Source organism: Notothenia coriiceps, unplaced genomic scaffold (assembly GCF_000735185.1).
Source record: "Notothenia coriiceps isolate Sejong01 unplaced genomic scaffold, NC01 NC01_scaffold00019799, whole genome shotgun sequence".
Classification (NCBI taxonomy): Eukaryota; Metazoa; Chordata; class Actinopteri; order Perciformes; family Nototheniidae; genus Notothenia; species Notothenia coriiceps.
Genome location: NW_011352500.1, coordinates 977,622 through 1,004,580, shown reverse-complemented (window position 1 = coordinate 1,004,580; position 26,959 = coordinate 977,622). Strand labels below are relative to the sequence as shown.

At 39.6% G+C, this 26,959-nt stretch overlaps 2 protein-coding genes and 1 long non-coding RNA gene across 4 annotated transcripts in view; all 3 read right to left on the bottom strand.

Annotated features, from left to right (window-relative positions):
* Nucleotides 1-16,389, bottom strand: part of LOC104952299 (vacuolar protein sorting-associated protein 13A-like) — a 19,276-nt gene extending 2,887 nt beyond the window's left edge. Inside the window, exons 1-11 of the mRNA XM_010779095.1 lie at nt 16,221-16,389; nt 15,444-15,568; nt 15,127-15,296; nt 14,230-14,486; nt 13,838-14,022; nt 13,602-13,745; nt 12,831-13,040; nt 12,394-12,537; nt 12,181-12,279; nt 11,922-12,071; nt 11,543-11,801 (exon numbers count right to left, since the gene is read on the bottom strand). Of these exons, the coding sequence (XP_010777397.1) occupies nt 11,543-11,801; nt 11,922-12,071; nt 12,181-12,279; nt 12,394-12,537; nt 12,831-13,040; nt 13,602-13,745; nt 13,838-14,022; nt 14,230-14,486; nt 15,127-15,296; nt 15,444-15,568; nt 16,221-16,374 (1,897 nt within the window). The 5' untranslated portion in view covers nt 16,375-16,389. The remainder of the gene's footprint in view (nt 1-11,542; nt 11,802-11,921; nt 12,072-12,180; nt 12,280-12,393; nt 12,538-12,830; nt 13,041-13,601; nt 13,746-13,837; nt 14,023-14,229; nt 14,487-15,126; nt 15,297-15,443; nt 15,569-16,220) is intronic.
* A 2,094-nt stretch (nt 16,390-18,483) lies between these two features.
* On the bottom strand, nt 18,484-20,214 carry LOC104952300 (uncharacterized). Its single transcript, XR_799103.1, has 2 exons — nt 19,179-20,214; nt 18,484-18,556 (listed from the first exon to the last, which is right to left on the bottom strand). It is a non-coding gene; the product is annotated as an uncharacterized lncRNA (long non-coding RNA).
* A 701-nt stretch (nt 20,215-20,915) lies between these two features.
* snrnp27 (small nuclear ribonucleoprotein 27 (U4/U6.U5)) lies at nt 20,916-25,466 on the bottom strand. Of its 2 annotated transcripts, XM_010779096.1 has the most exons (7): nt 25,243-25,466; nt 24,309-24,350; nt 23,618-23,744; nt 22,809-22,906; nt 22,610-22,689; nt 21,544-21,608; nt 20,916-21,196 (listed from the first exon to the last, which is right to left on the bottom strand). In XM_010779096.1, exons 1-7 carry the CDS (start codon nt 25,277-25,279, stop codon nt 21,142-21,144), a joined length of 504 nt encoding a protein of 167 aa, XP_010777398.1. In that variant the 5' UTR covers nt 25,280-25,466; the 3' UTR covers nt 20,916-21,141. The 2 variants fall into 2 exon arrangements, with proteins under 2 accessions (XP_010777398.1, XP_010777399.1); XM_010779097.1 differs by lacking the exon at nt 24,309-24,350 and having other exon boundaries at nt 25,243-25,442.
* Nucleotides 25,467-26,959: the final 1,493 nt, after the last annotated feature.

Genomic DNA, 26,959 nt, shown 5'->3' with positions numbered 1-26,959 from the left:
AGGTAGTAGGTGTGTAGTGTAGGTGTGTGTGTGTGTGTGTGTGTGTGTGTGTGTGTGTGTGTGTGTGTGTGTGTGTGTGTGTGTGTGTGTGTGTGTGAGGAAGACAACAACCTGTGTGCCACCAAAGGTATTCCAGTCACTGACATGCGAGCCCCGTCTGCAGCTTTAACCCCGAGGCCGTGTGAAACCCGCTCTGTGCTGCGTGTTTACTAAAAAACTGATTAAGATTCATGATTGCCTGCTGACTCTGGGCAAGGGCGGGAGACTGATTTCTAACCCGGGAGGCAACACTCACACTCTGCAGGTGTTTGCCACTAACTAATTAAAAGGTAATAGCCATAATTAGGAGGAAAGCTGCGCAGAAATAATGGAAGCAGCATGTCATGGAAGAAACTATTAAGCATTGTTTAGTTAAGCATTGTTTTAGAGAATATGTGAGTCACAGTTTCTCTGATGTGCGAGCTCCTGGTCCTGGAAGCGTAAGCTAACTGAGCTAGCTAGCTAACGGTACTGAAGTTAGCAGCAATTAAGCTTTCTGGTGATCTGGAAACTCTGTAAATCACCAGTAATTGACGCAGATTAGCTGTAGGATAAAAGAGTGGAAATCAGAACATTTTCTCTGTATAAATACGATCAAGCTTCACAACAATTAGGGACATATTTGGTGGTGTGTCTCACTTCTTTTGGGAGATTGCACCCAAACAAGCAAGAACAGACGTTCGTCAAAACGATTTTTAAGCTGTTATTAAAAGAGTGAACAAATCGTGGCTTTAAAGACACTGACATTTTAAGTGCAAACAGACACAGTTGTTATATATAAAAAAGCATGTTTCAATTTTAATAGCTGTAGACATCATAAACATCCTGTCAGCAACCGTCACTGTCAAATGATGTTTCTTAGCTCTTGCATGTACCGAAAATATATTTAAGGTGTCACTACTGGCTTTTGAAACCTTGGTAATGTGTGCAATTAGGCCTTCCTGATTGGACAGCTGGCATACATGAACCCATCTTTGTTCCCAGGAATGTCTCTGAATTGTGTTCAGACCAATGTGTGTAGAGCAAAGTGGAAAACAGAAGGGTTTGTTGGTACCAGAGTCGCCACGTTTGACAGCGGCAACCATTATAAACATATCTGGCTGTAAAAAGGGCTGCTGTGAAACCATTAAGGGGCTCAGACATCTGATGGTGAGAGCCAGGGGGAGATGAGTGGCCATTTAAAGGTGACGTGCTCCCACTACTGCAAGAGTGTTTGCAAACAAATAGAGGTGAATGCAGAGTCAGGGTATCAACACACACTCCATAGTTGAGGTCCAGGCTGGGAACACATCCGTCAACGCTGTGTCTAAAAACAGAGATTGTGGTGGTTAAGAAAGTGCCCAGAGGAAGGTAGTACCAACAGTATATTTATATCTCGCCCTGTCAATAAGCCTCACCTTCTTGGTGTTATGCCATGTTATGCATGCCCACCGAGATATGCATGCACCTCGCGGGAGCGCGCACAGCGTAAAGTAAAAACTTCCAGACATTTCAATGATCTGTACGGCAAAGTACGGTTTGGAAACTATATCATTTCCTTTTGGAGGGCATGCATAACACGGCAAACACCAGAGCCTCGCTGCGGGGAAACTTTGGCGCTGTTCCGAGTTTGTTATAATCTGTCAAAATGACAGACTCCTTTCAGATTTTTCCGTCATTGTTAAAAAAATATTCGGTTAATGCGACCACTGCTGTCCCAGCAACATCAGCACCAAGCGAGAGAGTTTTTTCCACAGCAGGGGATATTATAAACGCCCAAACATCCCAGCTTATAAATACCTGGAAATGTGGACATGCTCATATTCCTAAAAAAAATCCTGTCTGATGATGCTGAGTGAGTGAGTGAGTGAGTTTGAGTTGAGATACTTGAAAAACTAAAGTGAAACTTGATTTATTTTATTGCGGGGTCTGATTATTAAATGTACTTGTTTTTTTGTGAGATGCAGTGGCACAAAGAAAATGCCTACTTTGTTTNCGGGGGGTGGAAATTCGCCGCCCAAGGTCGTCCTTTTCGACCTCCGGCCTTTCTCTCACTCTGTCCAATCGCGCGTCATTTTCACCTTGGCTCCTCACCCAGCTCTCTGTCTGCTCTCGTTCTGTCTGTCTGTAATGCTTCGCTACTATCAAACAGGGGCATGGTTGACAACTTTTGGTGACGACATCTAGTGCGGCCATTGCCGCGCCTCGGTGGCAAATGTCAAACTTTCAACTTTCAAACACACAGACTTTGCATACACTATGCATGTCAAATGTGGTCGTGTCATGTACAAGCTCGATGATAACGTGATTACCATTGTGAACTATCAATGACGTTTATACTTGAACAAACAACTTTACAATTTTTACCCTCGAAGGAGTTTGTCGGGGTAGAGCAAGGTGTAGGGGAGGACACGTTGCTGGAATGTTACCATTATTTGTAATTTGTGGAACACCGAAGTATCCAGGTCACGCCGAATGTATATACATGTGTAGTAAGTTGAAATCGACGACGCCGATATAAGTCACACGCGGAATATCATGCTTTTAATGCGCATTATATATAAATTAGTTACACATCGAAACATAATGTAAATGTTTAGACGAAAGTTTCACACCTGTGTAACTGATGGTAAGTAAAAACTTTCGTAACGGACAAAAGGTCTGAAAATCCCAAAGATTGATGTGGTACAGTAGTTACTGTTAAATTCGTCAAATATTCCTGAAAGGGCGCGGAACAAACCACGTAAGAACTACGTATGCAAACTTTACATTACGTCTCAATGAGTCAGACAGTTCGTCCCTGTTATTAACTGACACATACTACTCCGTTTTATGCTTCAGACCCGGCTATAGTCCGCTATGCATTATATTTACTGGGCGAGAACCTAGGCTGTAGGTTGTAAAATATTATATTGAACGTAATTATGGTTATGTATTTTAGCATTATCAACATCTTTACAACCTGACACGATTTTGTAGTTCGGTATATAGGAAAAGGTAGCGTTACCGGTGACCTCTCCAGTGATGGGTCTGTGTAGTATGGGAAGTCAAACATTCTCTACCCCATTCCGTGTCCACACGCTCTCGTCCTCCTTCCGTGTCTACTTCGCTTTTCCCTTGTGGGAGAGGGGGGTTGTAGAGGGTCACACAAACTTTACAGGTGTCGCAGAGAGCTACCGTGGTACCAACTGGTAGTCTTTTGCGTGGCTGACTTAGAGGTGCGGCTCGTCCGGCAAGCGACGTCCGCCACAGCCCGGACGTACTCGTACCTTCAGAAGCGCGCGACTTTGGAGACTCTGAGCATGACGAGGAGGACTAGTAGTCACGGAGGAGACAATAGCCGGCTTTCCGAGTCGAGTCTGGCACTCTCCGTCTGCTCTCGTCTGAACACCACTCCCTCACGACATGATGCTATGCACTCTGCAGCCTATTCCTCCTGTCTCCCTTTCTCTCACAACGAAGTGGCATATTCGCTCAGGTTTTAGAGCCCATAGAGTTAAAGGTGGTGGACTGTAACCTGTAAAATCCATAGATTTAGGAGGTCCCCTATTGGCCGTTAGCTGTAAAAATCCATAGATTAGCCGCACCGTTATATAAGCCGCAGCGTCGAAAAATGGGGAAAAAGGCGCGGCTTATAGTCCGAAAATTACTGTAGTTCATATTTATCTTCAGATTTTTCTACCTACCATCATGTGTTGTTTACAGACTCAAAACAGAATGAATGCTGAGCTTTTTGGCCTATGATCTTACTAAAGTCCGTTACCTCAGATTCACTGTTGAACTCAGTGTTGTTTTCTGCCTGCTGCTCAACAGGACAGTGGTGTCTCTGCCCCTGAGGCCACTCTGAACCAGGGCCACTCTGCCCAGCTTCACACTGCGGTCATCAACCAATCAAGTCTCGATCTGTGCCTACTGAACTACTTGGATCAGGACTGGTCTTCTGAGTACAGGTTGGACTTTGATGTCATTCATTGTTGAAGTTTTTTCCCATCGTTATTTTTGAAATGTGATTATGTTCATGGAAAGGCCATACTGTAGCTCCCAGAGTAGTATGATTTAAAGTCCACAACACAGGTTACCTTATCTATTAACATACAAAGTATAAAAGACAAGTCAATAACGTCTAGATTTCTGCAGCATAATTTCCCCTCGGGTTAGGCAAGGCAAGGCAAGGCAAGGCAAGGCAAGGCAAGGCAAGTTTATTTATATAGCACCTTTCAACACAAGGCAATTCAAAGTGCTTTTAAACACATTATCCTGTCATTTAGTCTCCACAGTGACCAGGAGGAGATTACCTTCATCGTGTTCCAGTCTCTACGAGAGTATGACGAAGAGGATGGTGAGGATACGGAGAGGAAGAGACCTGAGTTGGACATAGCAGTGCATGTTGAATATAACCAGGGACAAGCGGTGGTGGCTATCCACTCTCCATATTGGATGGTGAACAAAACAGGCAGGTTGCTGCAGTACAAGGCCGACGACATCCACCGGAAACACCCGCTGGACTACGACATGCCCCTGCTCTTCTCCTTCAAGCCTCGCTACTTCCTGAAAAACAATAAGGTAAAGGGGTTCATATATTAAACATTTTATAACATTATAAAAGCAAATAGTTTATGTGATATCTTGAGATCTTTTTGTAGGGAAAAAAAAAAACTACAATGATTTGTATTATGCATTGTAATGGTGAAAATGATAGCAATGAATGTAATATCTCTCAGAAACAAATATCAAAAGGCATACTTAACTATGCTCGCAGGGAAAAAGTCTGCTGCTTATTTTGAGCAGGTTGTCCATGTTTGAAAAAAACTGTATATACACTTTAATTTGAGTTGAGAGTGAGTATTGGTTCATAATAATGTGGTCATTATGTTCATCCCTCAGGTCCGTCTCATGATATCAGACAGTGACCTCTCCGATGATTTCTCCCTGGATACAGTTGGTAGCTATGGAGATGTGAAATGCAAAGGCCGATACAAAGACTACTTGGTAAGATTTCCCACATAAGAGTAAGATTTAATAGAATTTGAAATGACTTTGGTCTGTAACTCTTATTGGAAATGTACATGAGTGTCATCTGTGTATTTGCGTGACCTCTGTGTGACCTCAGGTTGGTGTGAAGATTGACGCAAGCAGTTTCAGTCTGACCCGCATCGTGACCTTCGTGCCATTTTACATGCTGGTCAACAGAACCAAGCACAGCGTGTTCATTTGTGAAGAGCGGCAGGACAACTGGACCGAAGCTAAGCCCCTACAGGTCAGAGCCAAACCCATCATTGTTTGCGTCTGTGTTTCCCTGCACATGCTTTTTTATCGTGTAAATAATACTACTTAAATGCTATTTACACAATGAAACACTTTATCTTAACTGACTAATATGGGCTCTTAATAGTTAATAATGATCGGTGCTCTCTATAAAGGCCGATCAGGAGAGCTGGATCTGATCGATATGGACATAAACGCGAGTGAAGTGTAACCGGACGCGAGAGAGATAGTACACACACTCCCACGTCACACTACGACTCACACACACACGAGACACCAAACTACGGACACAAGTAACGAATTAGCACACTACCGTCACACACACAAACACCCTACTACAACCAACCACTACAGCTACCACATACCACGAACTAGTCATACCAACACACACGTACACCACACGACAACACAGCCCCATACCACCGAACAAAGCACGCGAACAAACCGAGCACACTCCACGCACACCCACACGACACCTGTCACACAAGCGTCACACACACACACACACAGAGCACGCATATGCGAGAGAATTTGTCTAAAAGTACTACGGTCTTCATGCACGCTTGGTCAAAACAGCATCCAAGACGTGTCTTCTTTTTAGTGGTCTACTAACGCGCTTCCTCTCGTCTGTGACTCAGTTGGTAGAAATTATTGGTGATAACTAGGATAGTACAGAGCGAACGGACAGGTCAAAGAGCTCGGTTTTCCCTTGTGCCGACTGATTTATCCTTATTTTGTTCTTATAGATTATTGTACATGTCACACCCCGTACGATGTGATCTTCAACTATGAGTAATATTTAAGTTAAAAGTCAACATCTTGTTATGTTATTGATAATCTCAGGACATTACGATACTCTACCATCCGAATGTCAGATCTGGAACTATAGTTTGATTTTGTACAAATTCTCTCCGTAAGTAGATATCGTTCACGACAGAGTTTTACACAGCGCGCCTGGTGACCACGCATAGGGCACTCGAGGGATCACCAGGCACTCATATAACCATTTTAAAGTGTAAACTTTATTTATTTATGTAGAATTCATAGGCGTGATAGCGCCGTTATTAGGACCGTAGCTCGCTGCGATATTGCCAAAGTTAAGGTTATAGCGTACTTTTTTGTTTAAACGAGTCACGTTGTGCCGTAGTGTGTACACACGGTAAACCAAACATAGTAAAAGTCACAAGACCTCGATTGCGCAATGACATTTGCGTTGATGAATACGTCATTGATTATCGCAATGATCAAGATAAGTAATTCATGGGCAATATCAATGACACTAAATTTACCCACGTCAATGCGCGCGGCATCGTATACACTACGCCTGACTAGGCTTAGAGGGACGCCTACCATAAATGTCCGCTTATGTCACTAAGGAGAGTGTCGTGGTACCCTTTTCACTTTCATTGGTCTCTCCTTCACTACTAACCAATTGGACCCATTGTAAATCCCATTCGGTTAGCTCTCGTCTCAACCCGTACAGAACGAATACCCCTTGTTATGTGTGTGTAGCTTGTGAACGATAACGATTGTGTGTTCCGTTCGAGTGACGTGGTCGTGTTTGTGGTGTGTTACCGCTACGTTCATTATGTCGGCTCTCGTCGTCGGCTAAACGTGAACCTTTATTATTATCGGATAAAAGTAAACACCCTATTTCCGTGCGTTTTTTCGAATGCCATTTTACATTGCACCGTCCTGTCTTCGTAACAGGTGTAGGCTTATTGTCGTTACGGCTAGAGGACTTTTGTGGATTGATATACCATGTACCCGATATTTTGATCAGGGGTTTCTGGGGTAGGCAGAGTTGGTTACAGATTTGTATAAGAAAACACAAAATAACCAAGGTGATTAAAGCATTACTATTACGATGTTACACCCTCGACAGAAAAGAGAATGGACCACGGTGTCTTGTTGTTGTTTTGAACGTAAAAATACACAATACTAAAAATTCATTTCATTGAACAATGATCAATGAAAGTATTAAATCATTGATTATTGTCATTGATCAATGAAAAAAACTCTCGTTCATTGATATTGATACATGATCATCGAAAATTTTCATTGAACGGGTTGTGACTAGTAAAGTCACTAACATTAACAAGATCTTGTTGCTACACTAAAACCTATAAACACCTCAATCCACCAGGCACTCACAAAAAAGATACCAATACACAGGAACCATACTTTTTAAACTCTTTGTGACTAGATTATTCTGTCCTCTCATGTCATCCTCTCCTTTCTCAACCAAAAGGTGTACGTGTTGTTTTCTTATTATATGTTTGTTATATCAGGGTGTCATTTTTTGTTTGACATCGTTTTATATTGTATGTATATCCGATTTTATTTATTTTCCCTCCATTTGTTTACATTTCTTTTCATTTAACTATTCATTGTCGTCACAATACTAGGGACTCCTATAATGTGCCCAAATTTACAATGACCTGTAATCAGATACCGAGTCCGTCACCGCCGCGACCAAACATTTACGAGGCTGGCAGGTGTGACGGGTGTTGTTGCGGATATTGTCTGTATTTATTTGGTCGCTGACAATTAAGCGGTACTGTCTGTCATACACCAAACATAAACAAATTGAAAACAGATCAAAGACTTGTCTATACTTCTCGACACTCGAGACTCACGATTCTCGATTGTCGAACACAACAAAAAGACCCCTCGATAACTTGTACGCAGTGCCGAGGCGGATGGTGACGTATATGATAGGATCTGACATATATCTATCCGATGGAGGTCAAGAGTGCTCAGATTTTTTTGTTGAGTGCAGTTGCGTGCATTCCGTTCGCACCCGCGGTTGCCCTCGCGGGAGCACTCGGTTTTTATAAACTGTCGCGACTAATGCGTATTATGTTGTGTACGTGTGTCTTCCTAAGTGTTTAACTATAAAGGCCTAGTGTGATCACAAAAAGTTATTCCATGTACATTATAATTTCTGGTTTATGTCTTTTTTCAAAATGTATACATAAAACTAGTGGAAAAAAAGGCAAATTTAGGGGACTTGCGTTTGTGTTTGGCGAAAAGACACGTACCTAGGCACACGAAGCCCACACCCAAAAACTCTGAGGGGACTTGCGGTGGTCTAACCATGATACATTAAAAAGATAGATATTCGGTAGTCTACAGAAGGAGTTAAGAATTCGGTTGGTGGTACGTCGCGCGGGGTGCTCCCATACTAAATTAACGCAGTACTGTGAAGTTATATGCGTAAAACGCGTATGGCAAGTCCGAGCGATTTGTCTCCCGCCTCGAAGTCCAACTATACGTCTCGACGTACAGAGGCAGTCTGGGTCGTCGANGTACAGCATTTTAGTAGGATAGTAGTATTTTAAAGTGTCAAAAACAAAGTGACAGTAACAGACTGGAACAAGAACAACCAGTGTTTTTTTACCTACTGGTACTAACCAGTAGGTAAAAAAACACTGGTTGTTCTTGTTCCAGTCTGTTACTGTCACTTTGTTTTTGACACTTTAAAATACTACTATCCTACTAAAATGCTGTACAAATCAGATTTGTTATTTAATAAAGAACATTTTTTCAAGTAAAAAATAAATAAATGTCAAAATAAATTGTTCCCAATTTTTTTTTTTTTTTAAATATTTGTTCTTTCTTTTTCAATATCACGATAAATACCGTACCGTGGACTTGTTACCGCGATATTATCGTACCGTGAGTTTTTGGTATCATTACATCCCTAATAGATATACTTCCCTCGGTAACTGGTGGAGAACAGAAATTGAGCTAAATGACCTACATTGGCCAGATACTGGTAAAAGTAAGGAAGTATTGTTTCTAAAGAACAGTGAAACTGGCTCTGGTTATTAAAATGTATGTTTTATCCTATCTCTTCTTGGACCATTGTATTGCTTGCACTATTTTGTATTGCACTTCCTTATGTCTATTACATGTTTCACTTTTGGCGTGGCCTGGAATTTAAGATTTCCATTGCAAACAACTACATGGTAGATGTTGTGCATACGAAAATGAAAACCTTTGAATCTTGAACATGTTACTGTTGCATAAATGCCTTAGTAGCTTGTATAGTTGGTGGCGCTAGTTTTAACTACTTCATTTACAAGAAACAGTGTCACTGATGATGAATAGGATACGAAATATATAGATATACTTCCCTCAGTAACTGGTGGAGACCAAAAATGGAGCTAAAAGAGAGTGAATATTGAACCTATTAGCCAGATGACCTGATAGGACACTCCAAATTCCAAACTAGCTGAGCAATGAGTATTTTTAAAACACATTACCCTCTGCAGCACATCATTTGTCGAGCCTGGGTTTTCCCTCGACCCTACTTCCCTATTTGGAAACTTTTGTAGAAGAGAAACGAGGGAAAACTCCATGACATTGAATGGTAATATGGTAAAACTGACATTTAGCCTTAATGGCATAATGTAACGAGTCAGATCCCTCTCTAGAGTGCAGCTATGCCTTGAACTCTGGTAATCTGGTAGTTATTATTCAGTTATTTGTGAGTGTATCAACACGGACACACACACTGTTTCTCCTGGGTTTTGGGATTCCTGGAGGCGAGGTGTCACTGAAGGGGCGTTAAATGGAAATGGATATGTTCTTAAGCTGACAGTTTCACTTTAGCTATCGACTGACAGGAAACGGGACAGTCGTTTAGAGCCTCTAATAAATCCACACACACACACACACACACACACACACACACACACACACACACACACACACACACACACACACACACACACATACACGAACACTGAGATGATGCACACACTTCCCCAAAAGGACCATGGCAGCAAACATATGGTGCGTCATCGATATGCTTCGCGTGAGTTTGAAGGCTTGACGTTTCTCCACGCTGCGTGCCATATGGTGCCGCTGATCATGACACCAGGGATAATACAAAGTAAGATATAAATAGAGGAAACTATTGAGACAAAGACATAGAAGGTGATTTCTGTGTGTTTTCTTGCTGTTTGTATGGAAAAGGTGAAGTGATAGTGTGTTCCTTTAGTTGTAGAAAATGCTGAGAGGTGGCGTGTTGTGGGACTGAAGCAACGAGGGATAATAAATAGACGGAGGAAAATCATCTCTGTGGGATGTTTGCTTCAATGCATGAGTGCTTGAGAAGGTCATTTTGATGAATGATAAAAACACTTTGCATGTTAAAATGTTCCTTAAACGTAGCTTATCCACAAAATGACATCAATTTCCTAGTTGAGAAGACTGATACTGCTTCTCTGTTTTAGTTAAGCTGACCAGGCGTGAAATTAAACATTTAAAAATAGTAAAGTATATCTTGTTTTTTTGTCAGGGGGACTAACAACAACGTTTCACACTTGGTGAAGTATTGACGTCTGAAAAGCACAAGATCAGACTGACATTTTCGTCATTACCGTTAAGCTCAATTTATAATTGGTTTATTTTGTACATGAAATGAGACCAGCAAACAATACGCTTTTTGTTGTGAGGATATTTATAGTGAAAGGGTCTTTTGGCCGAGATTCCAGTGTAAAATAGAGTCTGCTACTCTTTATATTCACTTTCTTACAATTCTCTGATATATTTTATTCATTTAGAGCAGCCTTAGATTATTTGTAAAGATCGAGGTTAAAGCTCTTCATTTGAAAGGGAGGATTTAGACTCAACTAAACTTGCCTGCTTTTAGTTTTATAAATGTTAACGATATGTAAATGTTTAAACAACATTTAAAGAAGACATGTTCTGCTCATTTTCAGGTGTATATCAGTATGTAGTGTCTCTACTTTAAAGAGTCCTCTCCTGCTGATGTTCAGGTGTATATCAGTATGTAGTGTCTCTACTTTAAAGAGTCCTCTCCTGCTGATGTTCAGGTGTATATCAGTATGTAGTGTCTCTACTTTAAAGAGTCCTCTCCTGCTGATGTTCAGGTGTATATCAGTATGTAGTGTCTCTACTTTAAAGAGTCCTCTCCTGCTGATGTTCAGGTGTATATCAGTATGTAGTGTCTCTACTTTAAAGAGTCCTCTCCTGCTGATGTTCAGGTGTATATCAGTATGTAGTGTCTCTACTTTAAAGAGTCCTCTCCTGCTGATGTTCAGGTGTATATCAGTATGTAGAACTAACGTATATCAGTATGTAGTGTCTCTACTTTAAAGAGTCCTCTCCTGCTGATGTTCAGGTGTATAGACTGTTGGCAATAATGTGTAACTGGTGATAACGCAAATAATGATTTACTTTAAAATATTTTTTACAGTATGATTCCATAAACGGGTTAACTTACTGGGCTGTATGTAGTACTCTCTTCCACTCAAGGAAATCATGGCTGAGAACTGGTCTGTGTCTGTTGTGGTCAAATAGTCCAACCCGAGGGTTTGCCCATCCTCCAGCTCAACTGTGCGGTTGGTGCCCTGCTGGCCGATTGGACAAAACATCTCACTGTGGCGGACGGACACTGGCAGGCCGAGGCGGTTCTTCACTATGAAGGGAGCCTCATCCTTCTGGAAGGAGTCAGCTGTCTGTTTGGCAGCCTCTGCAAATGCCTGCAGAGAGAGAGAGAGAGAGAGAGAGAGAGAGAGAGAGAGAGAGAGAGACAAGAACACATTATAGAGGACCGCCTATCCTTTGACTTCCTGTTAAAATGTTAACATCCCTTCTCTTACCATGCCCAAGTTACTCAACATGGCCAGCCCACATTTGGAGAGGGTGATGTTGAGCTGGTCTTTACTGCTGATGACAATGACTGTCTTATAGTCTGGGACATAAAAATCCACCTCATCTGAACCTATGTAGTTCACTGGCTTCTTCTTCATCTGGTTATAGGAAAGATAAAAATGTTATACACTGTGCGCATATTTGAAATGAATATATAATATATATATATATATGGTTTGTTTGTGTTTATGTACAGTATATCAGTACCTTCAGTTCAAGAGTCCATGATCTAAAACCATCCTTCTCATCTTCTAAGGGCTCCAGCAGCGGTTCCCAAACTCCCAGCACCTCGTTGTAATAGTGAACCTATTAACCAAAAAGACAGAAAACAACAGCATATTTTACAGTTATTTTTGACTTTTAGAATTATGATAAGGTCTTGGGATAAGGTTAAAGAAATATAGTGTCCGTGTGGTTTACCTCCAGGTTGAGCACGCTGTGTAAGTTAATAAGTGTGGACCAGTTTGCCACGTCTCCATGGAAGGAGGACTTGATCAGGAGCATTGGGATCGTGCGGTGTCCCACTCCAGCCTCCAGAGTCAGACAGATCGATTTAATGGTCACCTGCAGGGATAGCCATGAAATGACATAACCTGTTATAATGCCTCAAACTCTTATTCAGTGTACAGATTAAAAAAACACTGATCAAGAGTTTTTGGTATGACTGTGATCACAGATTAGAAAATATGTACTCTATTGATCCCAAATTGGGAAATGTTTGCATTGTAGCAGCATAAAAAACAAGGAATTGCACATAAGTAGAAATGAAAAGAGTAGAAATAAACAATTAGAAATAAATAAAAACTGCAAAAAAAATATCATAAGGTATTATCATTTACGTCAAAGCAGCCACCTACCTGTAATGACTCTCCAGTTGGTATCAGTGGGGCCAGTGACTTTGTGTCTTCATCCCCCTCTTCTTCTAGGAACCACAGTTTAAGCTCCTTCCAGCCCCGTTTCTTCCACAGGTCCACAGGGATCGGACTGGCCAGCTCCTCGGGGGTCTCCGCTGTGGGAGTCAGCGCAGACTGGATGGTCATCACTGTGTTGATGATGATTGGAGATACCTGGGCAGAGATTCAAACAGCAGACACATAATGTTTTATACAAAGTACTTAGTTCAAAGCTACGTTTCTAATCATACAAAGTGTCAACTTTATTTTTCTTAATCTTTTCTTTGACTTGATGCCACAATTGACATCTCTGCTGGCTGATACAAACGTATCGTGCCTAACCTGCATCAATTATTAGAAAATATGCCAATTTTAAAACTCTATGCTACTCCTTAAACAACACTGTCTGGAGATGGTACTATAACTTGAAAGGGAAACTTGAATGATGTTATGATGTTGTAGCCAGAACATACTGGTTGACTTTCTGCGTTTTTTGATCAAATGAATGCGTACAAGGTAGTTGGATAAAAAGGGAAACAACTTGATCTCCTGTTAAGGTAGGGATCTCTTCACTTCTTTCAGTTAATATTTAAGAAAAAGCAATTCATTTCCTAATAAGTAATTTATTATCGACAATGGCTAGATGGAAACGTACTGAAAATTAGTATAATTTAAACAACAGACCTTTCAAAAATATAATTCTGAAAGGGGTAGCCTAACTAATAAAAGAATTACCTTTAATGTTAGAGCATTGATGGAGACCTCCATAGCCTGAGGGGAGGTGAGGGATTGAGAAGTCTGGAAGAAAACCTGACACGGCTGTAGCACTGTCGTTACGTTGTTTTTCCTCTTCTCTCTCAAGAATGGACACGCCACCACCTACGGTAACAACCAGAACATTTATATTGCATACGAGAGCACTTAAGACACAACCTGCATTTTGCGGCTTACATAAACATGCTCATACAAACCTTGAGTTCCTTGATAACAGCCGTCATCTGTGATCCCTCTGCACTACTCTTCATCACTAGTTCGCACTGCGTGGTCATCACCAGAGCCGGAGCGTCGGCGCGCGTCAGGTCAGCCACAAACACAATCTCCGGGTTGCGCACCATAACATTAATCTCTGTCTTTGAAACCACAGCTGGAGCCACAGCTGAAAGCGGCAGAGAGTGTCATGGAGTACACATCAGTTCAAGTTGGGTAAAAGTAAGTCAGATTATTTGAATTCTTATTTTAAAAAAAAGGTTATTATTTCATCCACATGCTCACCACTTTGCTGTATCTGATACATTGCAGATAGCGTAATGATGGTGAATAAAAAACAACTTAAACTTCATTCAAACTGATTTGGTAAACTCACTGGACTCTTTAGATGTTGTAGAGGAGTTTATATTCTTTCTCTCTCCCGGTCCAGTACTGGTCTTGGGTTGTGGCGCCTGAGCAAACCCTTGCTGGGTGGCATTGAGAAAGATGTCTGCCACGATGTGAAGGAACTCCATGCTGGCACACAGGTACACGTCCTGCACCAGCGTGTCCAGAGTGGTGCCTTCACGGCCCTGACGATAGTTCACCTCCACCATCATGTTCTGTTCTGCACCAGGACGCATTGCAATCATCCTAGAGAAAACAAAGCACGAGAGGAATAAACAAAGTTACATTTCATTTGACCTAAATGATATCTTTGGTATGATATTCATGTGTTACAGGCTCAGACGTCTGATCATGTTTTTCTATATTCAGTATATAGGTTTTCTTCATAAGATCACACAAACCATCCCGGGGACGACAACTATAAAATCTCATCAATCAAACGAGGATATTAGATTATATTGTCTTCATTATTATTATTATAATATTGTGTAATACTTTATTACAATTATTGTGAAATGTTAACTAAATATTTCACAGGCATGATGAAATATACCATAATAATAATACATTTGATTTATCAAGCGCTTTATCTGGTGCCTAAAGACACTTTACAGAGGGAAAGGAAATGAGATAAAAAGTCAAATGAAATTGAGCAATCGAATTGTATTCTCTTCTCCATTTAGCAGCAGGACAACATGGATCACTTTGAAATGGTGAGTTGTTGTCAGTGTTTTGGAGGTGGGCAGGTCAGTGCAGTCTCTGAATTCCAGAGGAAGGGGGCTGCGATGGTAAAGGCTCTGTCTCAATGTAAAAAACATTTGATCTATACTGATATACTGTATGTGTGTGTGCGGTGTGTTTTTTGTTGTTGTGTGTTTCCCAGTACCTCGGGGTGACCATTTTGATTCTGGTTCTCTTGTCATCTAGAAGGCAGGCAGCCAGTCGTACTGAGGCCTTCATGGAGCTGTCGGAGAACATGTGGACGGAGGTGGAGATGGTGTCCAGAGTAAACTCGGCCAACTTCAGCTGCTCATCGTGTGAATCTAGCGTTAGTAACTAGATAGTGACATAAACATTTGATTAGAACAAGTTCGCTATGCAGGTTTTGTAAAATTAGGTCGAACAAGCCTCATTTCATACATCACTTGGTGTGTATACATGTGTGTGTGCATGCAAGTGTGTGTGTGTATGTGTATGCATTACCATATTCCCATTAGGGCTATACAAGACAAGTGTCATTGAGTCGAACTTGAAGTCTAGTTTCAGTGTGCTCTTCAGCTTGCTTTTTTTTCTGGGCTCCACAACAGCAGCCGTCACCACTGTGTTGCCTATACAAATGACACAGCACAAATAACAAACATTCTTAAAAAGAGGTTGATTCGTTTGTAGATATTTTTTTCAAGGGCACATTATATTTTCAGTTTTATATATTTTTTTAGGTTTCTACTATAATATGTTTGGATTCTCTAATGTAAAAACAACCAACACATTATTTCTCTCATAATTTCTGTCTGAATAATCACTCGTCTCTTTAAGCCTCAGAAAAGTCCAGTCTGATTGGCTTGCAAGAAAAATAAGGTGAACCTTGGCAAAGAAAGGTGTCAAGATGTAAGTGGAGATTGTTTTTATTATAAAGAGCTTGTATCTGACAGAGGAACGGAAGAGAAATATGTTTTTTTATCCCTTGTTTTTTTGTACCCAGACTGCCCACATCTCTTTTTCAAAATGTATGTACACAAGCACTGAAGCTGTGAGATTTTCATTATATGTCCCCTTTAAAAGTATAAAGAACATTTTGAATGTCATTAACTTTTCTAGGATTGTTTTGTGTAAGGCTCACCTTAACCCTTTAAACTCTGAGCTAAAATGTTCATTTAGAGGACTGACGTATGTATGTATCTGCCCATAGAGCATTTGTATCCAATGTTCAAATGTTTTAAATGACTAAATACATCGTGATGCTGAACTAAGACTGCTTACTGCTGGCTGGTCCGGTGGTTCCGGAGCCCATGGACTCTTTGTTGGATACGGTGTCGGAGGATAGATCAGTGGAGGGAGAAGGAAGAGCTGGAGGTGGAACAGCATCAGACTTCTCTGTCAGGTTCTCACTCAGAGTCTTCAGGACCACCGTCATGTCATCCTGGCTGAGGATCAGCTGGAGGGGACATACAGAGAATTGATTAATTATCTAATTATAATTTAGCAGTCTAACAGTTTATTATGTAGTCATTCATCAAACCAAAACAATGGAATAACATAAACAAGCAAAAAATCTTATATTTCACGATATTGCAATCCACAATAACATAGTCTGAATTGATAACAAGCTAAAACTGACCATAGATTTTCAGAAATTTGCTTAGAAAAGATGAGGAAATACTCAGTACTTTCACAAAAGGTACACAATAGGCTTTACCATGAGGTTATTTCATTTAGACAATTTATTCTGATATATCTTTATTAATATATAAAATGACTACATGTTTCCTCACTGACCCGCAACTGTTTTTTCCACATCCGCAACATCGCTAAACTCAGGTCCATTGTGTCTCATGCAGAGCTTGAAATGGCTGTCCACGCATTCATATCATCCCGGTTAGACTACTGTAATTCACTTTTCACCTGTCNTATGCAAATATGCAACTTGTTTGTTCTAATGTTAATAAATGGGAGCTTCCTCAAACAGCCATCTCTTTCCCGACAATCCCCTCTGTGCACGAACCCTTACATATGGTAATTAAACCTTAAAACACCTGCGGCTTATAGTCCAGTGCGGCTTATATATGTACACATCATTCAATTTAGCTGCTGCGGCTTATATTCAGGTGCGCCTTATAGTCCGAAAATTACAGTAATATGCTTCAGGTCAAGTGTTCCGCATTCATTCCAGTACTGGCTGGATGATGGATGGTGTGCCTTCAAACCAACATACCTGATGTGGGTTCAACCCGAGACTACAATCAATCTTAATGGGCTAACATGCATTAAGTGAGCTAGCTGCCACTCTGCTCTTCTGTAACTCGAGTACATCATTGCATCTATTGTACATGCATCAATCAAATGCGTCTCGACACACTGGAAGGTGTTTAAATCAGTCGGCCCTTCTTTTTCTGAAGAAGGAAGGCATGCTATAGTATAGTGGGTCGCCATGTATGCCTGCTGTTGGAGCAAGTGCCCTAATGTCACTGTTCAGACTTTATAACATATTATTTATATCTAAAATAAAAAAAGACTTTTCCGACATAAATCAAGCATAAATCTTTCTTTTGTGGCATCAATTAGCTGTTTCCTTCTGTTGTTTTCATTTAGGGAGTCTCAAGTGCAAAAACACTTGTGGATATAAAAACTAGGTTTGCAATTGAGGATTATTAATGATACATTCGACCATCATTTTCTCAATATATATCATGGTTTTGTCAGAAAATGTCAGAAAATAGTGGAACATTTTCATCACAGTTTCTCAAAGTCCAAAAGGATATGATCAAATGTCTTGTTGTGTAAGCAGAAGTAGCAGGACATTTCTATATTTTAACTGCTGAGATTAACATGCTCCACCATTTTAGGAAAATGTATATTTTTTGAGCAGCTTTAATAAACACACTTTAAGGTTGTTTAGAATAAGGTTCCACCAGTGCTGCACTTTCATAATTGCATGAAATCCAAGCTGCAATCTACTCCGGCAGCTTGCATTGATCTGTGGGGTGTGGGCGAAACATAAATCTGTCCCGATCTGATTGATTGATGGAATTCTGTGTTTGTGCAGAAGTGTCCATTGACTGGAGTGTTGAGGACGTGTTCCTTCACTGACATGTCTTCTGCAGTCACCTTGACTGACCCAGTTTGCCTTACAGTGTGACCCTTTGCTTTAAGCCAGACTGATGTTTGCTGCGGTCAGTCAAATGCTTTGAAGAGGACAAGGGGGGCCTTAACCTAAAAGACTTGTGTGGCTACATGAAGCCACGTCTTGTTTACCAGAGGACCTTTTTCTGTTATGTCAAGCACAATTTTGTAGCGATTAGAATTTCATATGAATATGGTTTGATACATTTCTAATAGCAGAACCAAAAAATAATTTAAATGTGCACACAGCAAAGCAGGAAACATTAATCTTGCTGCACTCAGGACACACTTGAAGAGGGGCTAGTATAAGCGCCTTAATGAAGGGGTGAATAATGATAACATGTTTTCTGACGATGAGGAGCTGATATGCCTTTACCTGCTACTTGTGTTTTTCTTGCTTTTGCTTTTCCTTTTCAAGCTTTCCGTCTCTCCGCTGCTGATGAAGGGTGGCATGGAGGCATAGCCGTGTTCAGCTTCTGCAAGCAAATAAACAACATAGTTATCACGTGTCCATATATATATATATATGGCAATGCAAAATATAGCCACAGTGAAAATATGCTAAACTGACAACAGTAGTACAGCAAAATGTGCCACATTTCATCTTAAGCCTATTAAGAATTCAGTAGCAATGTCTTGTGATTAAATGCAGCATGCAATGGATGGATTTCATGCAGTATCTTTATACAGTATTTTCTCTCCTCAGCCTGGACAATGATGTCATCTTGAACTGGAATAAACCCCACAACCAAACCACAACAGAGGGAAAGGAGGGGCCTCCATGAAAACAATGTCTCCCTGCACATCTAACTACACATGCACAATATGCTTCTTATTCATCAAAAAAAGGCAAATGCACGTGTTTTTTGTACTTGCAATATTTCCCAAAAATGTCAGAATATTGATTCATTGATTGATGTGCAAAATTCATTGCATTTGTGAATGCATGGCTCCGATTACTTGGATGTAAAAAGAAATAAAGGGTTGCCTGCAACAGGATTGAAAATAGCTTGCCTACATAAGCATGATTGAGGGGGAGGGGTGTGATTGTAATTGTTCTTGTACACAACATAGATTGTAGAAAACAATACACTTTACCTCGTTCCCTGCGCTCAAGATACTCGGCTGCTTCGATCAACATCTGCACCATTCCGATCGCCGCCATTTTCCACAATAACACTGATATTAATGTAACAATCCGATGAGGGGTTCCTTGGATGTACACAACTTGCCTCAGGTTCTACCAATGCTCGCCTTTTTACACCCTGGTGGCTGTTCTAGTTATTTCCTTAAAAAAAGGCAGTTACTCCTAGAGCCAAACGCTGTTATGTTCAAGTTAAATGTACTAAAATCAGCACCATTCAGTTAAAAGACAGGCTCTTTTTAATGACTGTTTAAACGGTTCAAGGGATTAGTGTTAGGTGCCTTGTCAACGCTAACACTTTTAGCCCTTTTTTTTCAAGCAAAGTGATTAATATCGTTGGTTTTGTAGTTCTTCGATGAAAAAAATAGCTTGTTGACAAAACAAAACGGCTTGCTTGACTTATACAAATAAAACCGAGTATTGTTCCTTTTTGTCGAAACAAAAATGAGCTAACGTTAACACGATAAAAACTGCTAGCTCGGTTGATGTAAAAGATTAGGTCAATCAAAAAAAAAACGACCGTTGGCCGTCAGTTGGTGTAAAAATTGATAAAAAAAACACGAGCTAGTTGTCTTGAAAAGTTCAACCGACGGAGTCTTCTAACCTTATCGGTTCAGGGCTATGTGGCTGGTTAGTTCTGTGCTGGTTTATCGCTGATATGTCTCTCTGGAAACGCAGATAGCTGACTGACATCAACTGAGGAACAGTGAGTGTTTATCAAACTGCTTCCAAAATAGTGGCTTGTTGATCTGAACGTCAGTTAACTACTGTAGCCGACTTCACCACAAAGCTCCCGTATACTGCGATACGATTGGCTACTGGACATAACCAGTCAAGCTCCTACTGGATATGCATGCCGTCAATCACCAACGCCTCGTCACCAACTGCCACTGGGGCTCTTGTTCCGCCATTTTGGTTCTAATTCACATTAGCAAAAGCGCACAGCATTGAGCCAAGATGGTGACAGTTTCTGCATTCAACAGTCGGATCCTGTGATTGGTTGTTTGCTGGTAAACTTGTATGCTATTGGTTGCAATGCCCACGAGCTAAAGTGACAACGCCCGCTCAATGACAGGCGACACGCCTCTCTGCCATGCTGGTTCGCGGTGTACGGCGAGGATTGGTTGCCATGATGTTGTTTGTCTAATTTCGTGCTCAGTGGTTGGCCGGAATCACATGTTCTCTTATTATTGGACTCTCAATGTCCTATCACAAAGCATACATTTGCGCAGGCGCACTGCATAGTGAAACGTGATATTAGCCAAAAGCCTGCTTTAAAATCTGACGGATGTCCATATTTAAAGTAGGAACAATATAAACACTGGACCTACTACACTAACGACGACTTGGGATAGGATATTCTGCTGCATACTGCGTTCTCCAGGACTAAATGTAATAAATGGATTGCACACCACTCCATAGCATAGGCTTGTAGAAAAATATCAAATTAGGTTAAATATGGTGACAACTTGACAAACACACAAGCAAGCAAGCAAGCAACACACGCATACCCAAGTCTTTAAGTGTAGAATTAGCTGCATTTAGACATTCATTCACACTACACCATGTTATAATCAAAATGTACAATAGCTAAATGTTGTTGTTAGAAAATTAAAAGTTACCACACATCATGGCAAATGCAACAGGAACATTTGGCTTTATTTATTCTTATAATAAGAACTGCAAACACACATATTTAAACTGCTTTTATTTCAAATAAAACCGACCAGGCACCTCAACAACACAAAGCTCCACATATTGTGTCCGCTATCAATAATCAGTCACAGCCGAGTGTTGATAGGAGATTTAAAAAGTATATACATAAATGTTGCATAACACAAAACAAGAAACAGCTCAATATCATCCACAACTATAAAGAAGGAGTACGAAGGTGAGTTTCACGAGTTGTCGATACTTTCAGGCGATGAAGTCCAGTGGTCTGTTGAATCCACCTTTTCTGTTCATGTATTGCCTAAAAAAAAATATATATATAGGAAAACATTACATCACTGTTACCGTCGCAACACTTGCAGATTACATCATCGAGCACCAATAGGGGAGCCGGGATCTCTGCATAGAGACACCTGCAAAAGGTGATTGGCTAAAGTAACAGTGGATGATGCTGAGAGCGCTCTGAAAAGTTGACACTCGTACTCAGACACCTTATCGACAACAGGGGCTCAAAGAAAATCCTGAAAAATAATCACTATATATTAGAACAGGAGCCTGTGCAACTATTCTCAAAAACTGTCTGTTGCTAACAAAAAACACCTCAATACAAACCGGATTATTTATTTTATTTTGTTGTTGTTGACATACCTGTATTTTCTCTTCATGGAAGTATTGACAGCGAATGCATTGACTGATCCGTCAGTTTTCTTCCCCTGTTTGAAAGGAATCACATGAGACAGTGCAAGGTGTATTTTTTGACATATTAACAATATTAGGGGTTTCTTCAGTTTAAGGAGATCAAATACTTTTTTAAATGCCAATCTTTTTTTCTCGAATAGCTAAACTTTCAGATTTTAAAATGCTTTTTTCAGAAAACTGCAAGTCATAAAACCCTACATCCTTTACCAAAGCATTTTATAAAACTTTGATTTAAGACATTTTAGTAATAATTCTGCCTTATTTTTTAAATTAATGTTGTGACTTAAGACCCTGAGAATATGCAGGAACTCTGTAAATGTAGTAGAATCTGCTTGACTCCGCTCGTTTCTACACTGAACTTATTTGTGAGGATCATTTTCTGGAGATAAAAATCTTTAAAACAAATCTGTATTCCTATAAAACGTATAATAAAAATGTACAGCGGTTGGAAATGCCTAATTAAGAAAATAATGTACACTGTGTTATTGGTCAGTAAACAATACCATTACACATAAAACAGTAGCAAGTGTAACATGACACTGATTATCCAAAGAGTTTTAAATAGGAAGGTTTTAGAGACATATGTGTGAAGTAGTAAGCATACGACTAGATTCATGAGACTTGGATTACACTGCATTGGTCGTGAAAGAGTTTGCAAACAGATGTTTTAATATCGTTTTTGTATTGTTATATTTTACCCCAAGTTAGCAATTGAAAAAGAGTTATATTATAAATAAGAACATATTTCAGCACTTCATTGTCAAATAAGGATAAATGTTGCAATAGAAGCAAGACCACGGTCACATCATCAGGATCTACCTCTAATGATACTGTGGGCATTCACCATGTGTTTGGAAAAATTCAGAGCATAACTACGACAAATTGGAAAGTAAAAAAGGCAAGGACAAAACAAACAGTATGTCTATCTTCAGTGGAATGTGGAATAAAAAAACAGTATTTGGAATAAAGTGCGCCTCCTTGTGGCTGCACACCACAGGACACCCTGTGCTCTCACCTTGGTGGAGTTAAAGGAACCAAATCCCATCAGCTTCATCATCTCAATCTCCTCTTCGGTTTTGCCCTCCATGTCTTCCTCTGTGAAAACGAAAGGATGCTTTTGAAGTTTAGCCGAAAACCTAAATGTTTGTCAAAGCTGAAAGTCTTTTTAAATGCATGTCAATATAGCATTTAGGGGCACATTAACATTTGAATACCTGAGATCAGAATTGGCTTTGCAGCCTTTTCCTTCGGCTCTTTGCTGTCCTCATCACGCCGTTCGGACGATGTGGAGCGATGGCGTCTGGGGGGAGACCTGCAGGGGGAACGAGGAAATGTGAAATAACTGCAGGATGCTTCTGCAACTTAAAGGGAATATAATGGTCATCATTTGTGTAAGTCTAATACCTGGACCTAATGTTCCCCTGTTTTGGTGTCTGAGTGTCTAACGGAGGCAACAATACAGGTTTCAATGCCATCGTTCAGCAAAGGACAACCACTTAAAGGGTTTGCTTTTACCCCAGGCATACGTGTTATAACTGTCAAATCTAATTAGGGAAAAGGAGCCTACAGAGAAATATATCGCGGTGCAAAATGGCCCACATTGCGACACGTTAAGTGGCCTCCTGTTGCAGTGTTACCGCAGCAGTAATACTGCACTTATTTCATAAATTGGCATTCACATTATTCATTAACACACAAAAACATGGGAGGATAGGATCATGGATGACAAACACAAAGTCTCATTTGCAGATACATGTGCTTGTTCTCAAAAGGCAAATAGTACCATAGATGAACTGCAATCATTCAAAACAAAGCTAGTCTTTGACAATTACCTAGACTCATATTTGTTGACAATATAAAACACATTAAGTCTCAAATGTAATATTTATCCTACTTTTGTGTTAAAAATCTAAATAGCACACTGCAATCATAAAAGGAATCAAGAACTCCAGACATAAATATAATTTAAAAAGAAACGTGGCTAAGAGAAATCCCAACCAGTCTTCCATAAACGTTTCCTCACCTGGATCGTCTCCTGTGAGGAGATCTGGAGCGACTTCTCCTGCGCTCGCGATCTCGAGAACGGGATCGCTCCTTCTCCCTTCGCCTTCGCTCACGATCCCGAGAAGTGGAGCGGGAGCGCCTTCTCTCTGCAGGGGAACGAGATCATATTAGCCGGGAACTGAGAAATGTAACAAGCCTTATGGGCATCCACACAATAACAGTGTTCCACACACCATTAAGAGGTGTGATTTAAAAAAGGGCTTAACCTCATCCATCTGTTGGCTCCATGCGTGTCTAATTAAAGTGTATTTGTAGTTTTCTTTTGCAAAGACAGAGTGCAATGTATGCCACACGTAGGACTGACAATTATAATTATTTATATTATTAGCTTGATCAATCTATTGGGTCTCTAAAATGCCTGAAAGTAGTCAGAAATATCAATCACAGTTAGTCCAAGTCTTTAAATGTCTTTTATTTTCAGTTACTAAAATAAAATAAAAAAAGCACTTTCATATGATATAAAACAGAGAAAAGCAGGACATCTCTATCCATCTGAGAAGCTGAATGTTTCGGCCCATTTCGCAAGAACATTTAAGTTAATACTATTTCTGTTTAATTGGTGGATAAGAGTGCCTTCAATTCATTCTTCATGCAAATGTATATTGTTGTTGATATAATACAGATATTACATTGTTTTCAGGACACGTTACCTTTACTCTTTAACTTTTCGACCTCAGGTAGAACTTGGCCGCCTGAATATGCAAGAACACATTAAAATACTGTACAGATCTACATATAAGGTAAGGCTGATCTTAACCAACGTGCTTTTAAAGTTTATAGTTTGAAACCCTGCCCCGCAATGAAAGATCAAATGTGTGGAAATTCAGTCACATCTTTTTAAAACGATGTAATCTAAATTGACAATAACAAGCACAAACCAACTCAAATGTTTCCTAAAATGTGATGTTTTTACGGAACATCGTGGAAAGATCAAAGTTCTTATATCACTCTTTAAATCAGTCGATGTGATTAAAAGACTGGACTCAGGTTGCATCTGTATTTCACAATCAGAAACAGGTCTATTGCCAAGTAGTTTTACACATACGAAGAACTGACTTGGTGTACTTGATAGACTACATAAAACAGAGTTAAAGAAGATACAAAGTAAGAAAAAGAACCCCCCAAAAAAATACATTTGTGTGCATGCATGTAAACATAGTAAGTGTATAGCTTGAAATATGCTATGTTTGCACCAAACTTCGTCATTAAATTAGATTTATTTGTATCTGTTGAGTATTTGATTCAAACAGAAGTATTAAAAATTACATTTTTAATTCTAATCAGACTTTATTTAGGAGTTAGGACACAACTCATGGAGGTCTAAAATAAAAGAATGCTAATAGACGAAAAAATAATAAAAATCGAGATTAGAAAAATCTATCGTGATATAGCTTCTATAATTCTGCACTTTCTAGAATGTGTTAATTTAATTGTCACATTGTGGTAATGTCTGCTTTCTTATACTGTGAAATAAGATAACGTGTTATGTTTGGAGCTCGGTAGCATCATCATGAGCATCATGCGTTGTGTTTACGTTAGCTAAATTAGCTTAGGTAGCTAACGATAACTTCTAAGTATTCTTACCTCGTCTTGGAGGAGTCCGACTCCTGCTCCTGCCCATGTTCTTATGAAACAACAGTGACCCTAGTAGTTAAAGGTATTACTGAATATAATACAATTAAAGGGGAGAATCTTTACCAAACTGTGGGTTGTTTTGTATGGCTACCACTTCAATGCAGGATGGTCTGTTGTCAGTTGCTATGCTAACTTCCGGTTAGCTTCCTGCATTAGAGCGCCCTCTACCGACGTGGAGGAAAGTCGCCTCCTGTTTTAGAGCTATATCAATGGTTCTCAGTTTAAACGAAAGGAATAACTAATTTTATATATAGATGCTATATAAACAATGATGTAGTTTCAATGTTCAACTGTTACCATGAATAAAAAAAATATTAATATCATGACACATGATTTGTCTATTTTTTATATTAGTATTTTTAAATGTACATTTATTTAGTAATTTACTTATTCATGTAATCACAGATTTGTTCTCTTATGTTCATTTACTTTTGATGGAGGAAAAGGAAATGGATGAATTTGTTTTGCAACAGGACATTACACTATGAATTCATATGAAAACATTTTTAAAATAAAAATTGTATAGGAATAAATAAATATATACAATATGTGCAAATAAACGAAGATACAATACATTTTTTATATTTAATATTTCACTTAATTTTTGATTCATTTTTGTATTGTGCCAATTAAACATTAACTTACATAATATTGCATTTTTTATTTATTCAACCATTTAATTACATTTTTAGATATGTTTTTACATTTGAGTTATTTTCATTTTTTGTCTTCTCTTTAAAAAACATGTATGGTATTTCCTTGTTAACCCATAAGAACCCGGACCCATTTCTACTTTGAGGAAATTAAGGGGAACATAATTTAGACTAAATAGACCACAAAGAACACATTTCTGACAACCATACACACCCACACGGTCACTGAGGTCTGCTGTTTCACTCTGCTTGTAACGAACACTTTGACCACAGTGTAGCCCCTGAAATTGGCATTTGAAGTGTCATTTGGGCCTCACTGTGTATGTCGGCATACAGAGTTAAATCTTTATACTAACTGTCTAAGACGAGTCAATTAATCGACTGAAGCTAATATAACTCAACTCAACAAACGAATAAGAAGTTAAGTTTTTACAAGTTTCGATTAGAATTGCGTTTTTTAGTTAAGGAGCAATTCCTTCAATAATATATTCTCAATACAAATGTAATTTCAGGTTACACGTATAAACTATACAGTGTAAAGTCTGAGAAACTGAGCATCCCCCACGCCAAGATAGGTTCCAGGTTAGGGTAAAATAAAGATATATCGGGTGTGAAATTTTTTGTTGTCTCAACTGTTTCACGAACATGTAGTTGCTTGACCATATTTTGTATCGTATATGGTATGTATGTTTTTGTCTCGCATAACATAAGTACGTGTTGTGTCTGTTACTTGGGTCTAGTCTTCGGTGTAACTGACGTCTTTAGAAGGACGTACTGCATTGTATGCTTATGTTTTGTATTCATTCTTATTGGGGTTTAAATTTTCGTGTTCACCGAGTGGACAACATTTTCGGTCCCTTCTTCACACAAAAATTGCTCCAAATTATTTGTCCGTCCTCAACCCTCGTTCAGATTGGACCTCCCCATTACAAGGTATCTTGAAACCTCGACGTGTACGTTTCCGAGACAGGGAGCGACGAAAATCCGGAGCTAATAACCTGAAAGGCGTCCTT

Coding starts and splice junctions, on each gene's coding strand:
- snrnp27 (XM_010779096.1), bottom strand. CDS start 25,279: ATGGGCAGGAGCAGGAGTCGGACTCCTCCAAGACGAG. Junction 23,745..24,308: donor CGAAAAGTTAAAGAGTAAAG/GTAACGTGTCCT, acceptor GTTCCCCTGCAG/AGAGAAGGCGCTCCCGCTCC. Junction 22,690..22,808: donor AAAGCCAATTCTGATCTCAG/GTATTCAAATGT, acceptor TCGTTTTCACAG/AGGAAGACATGGAGGGCAAA.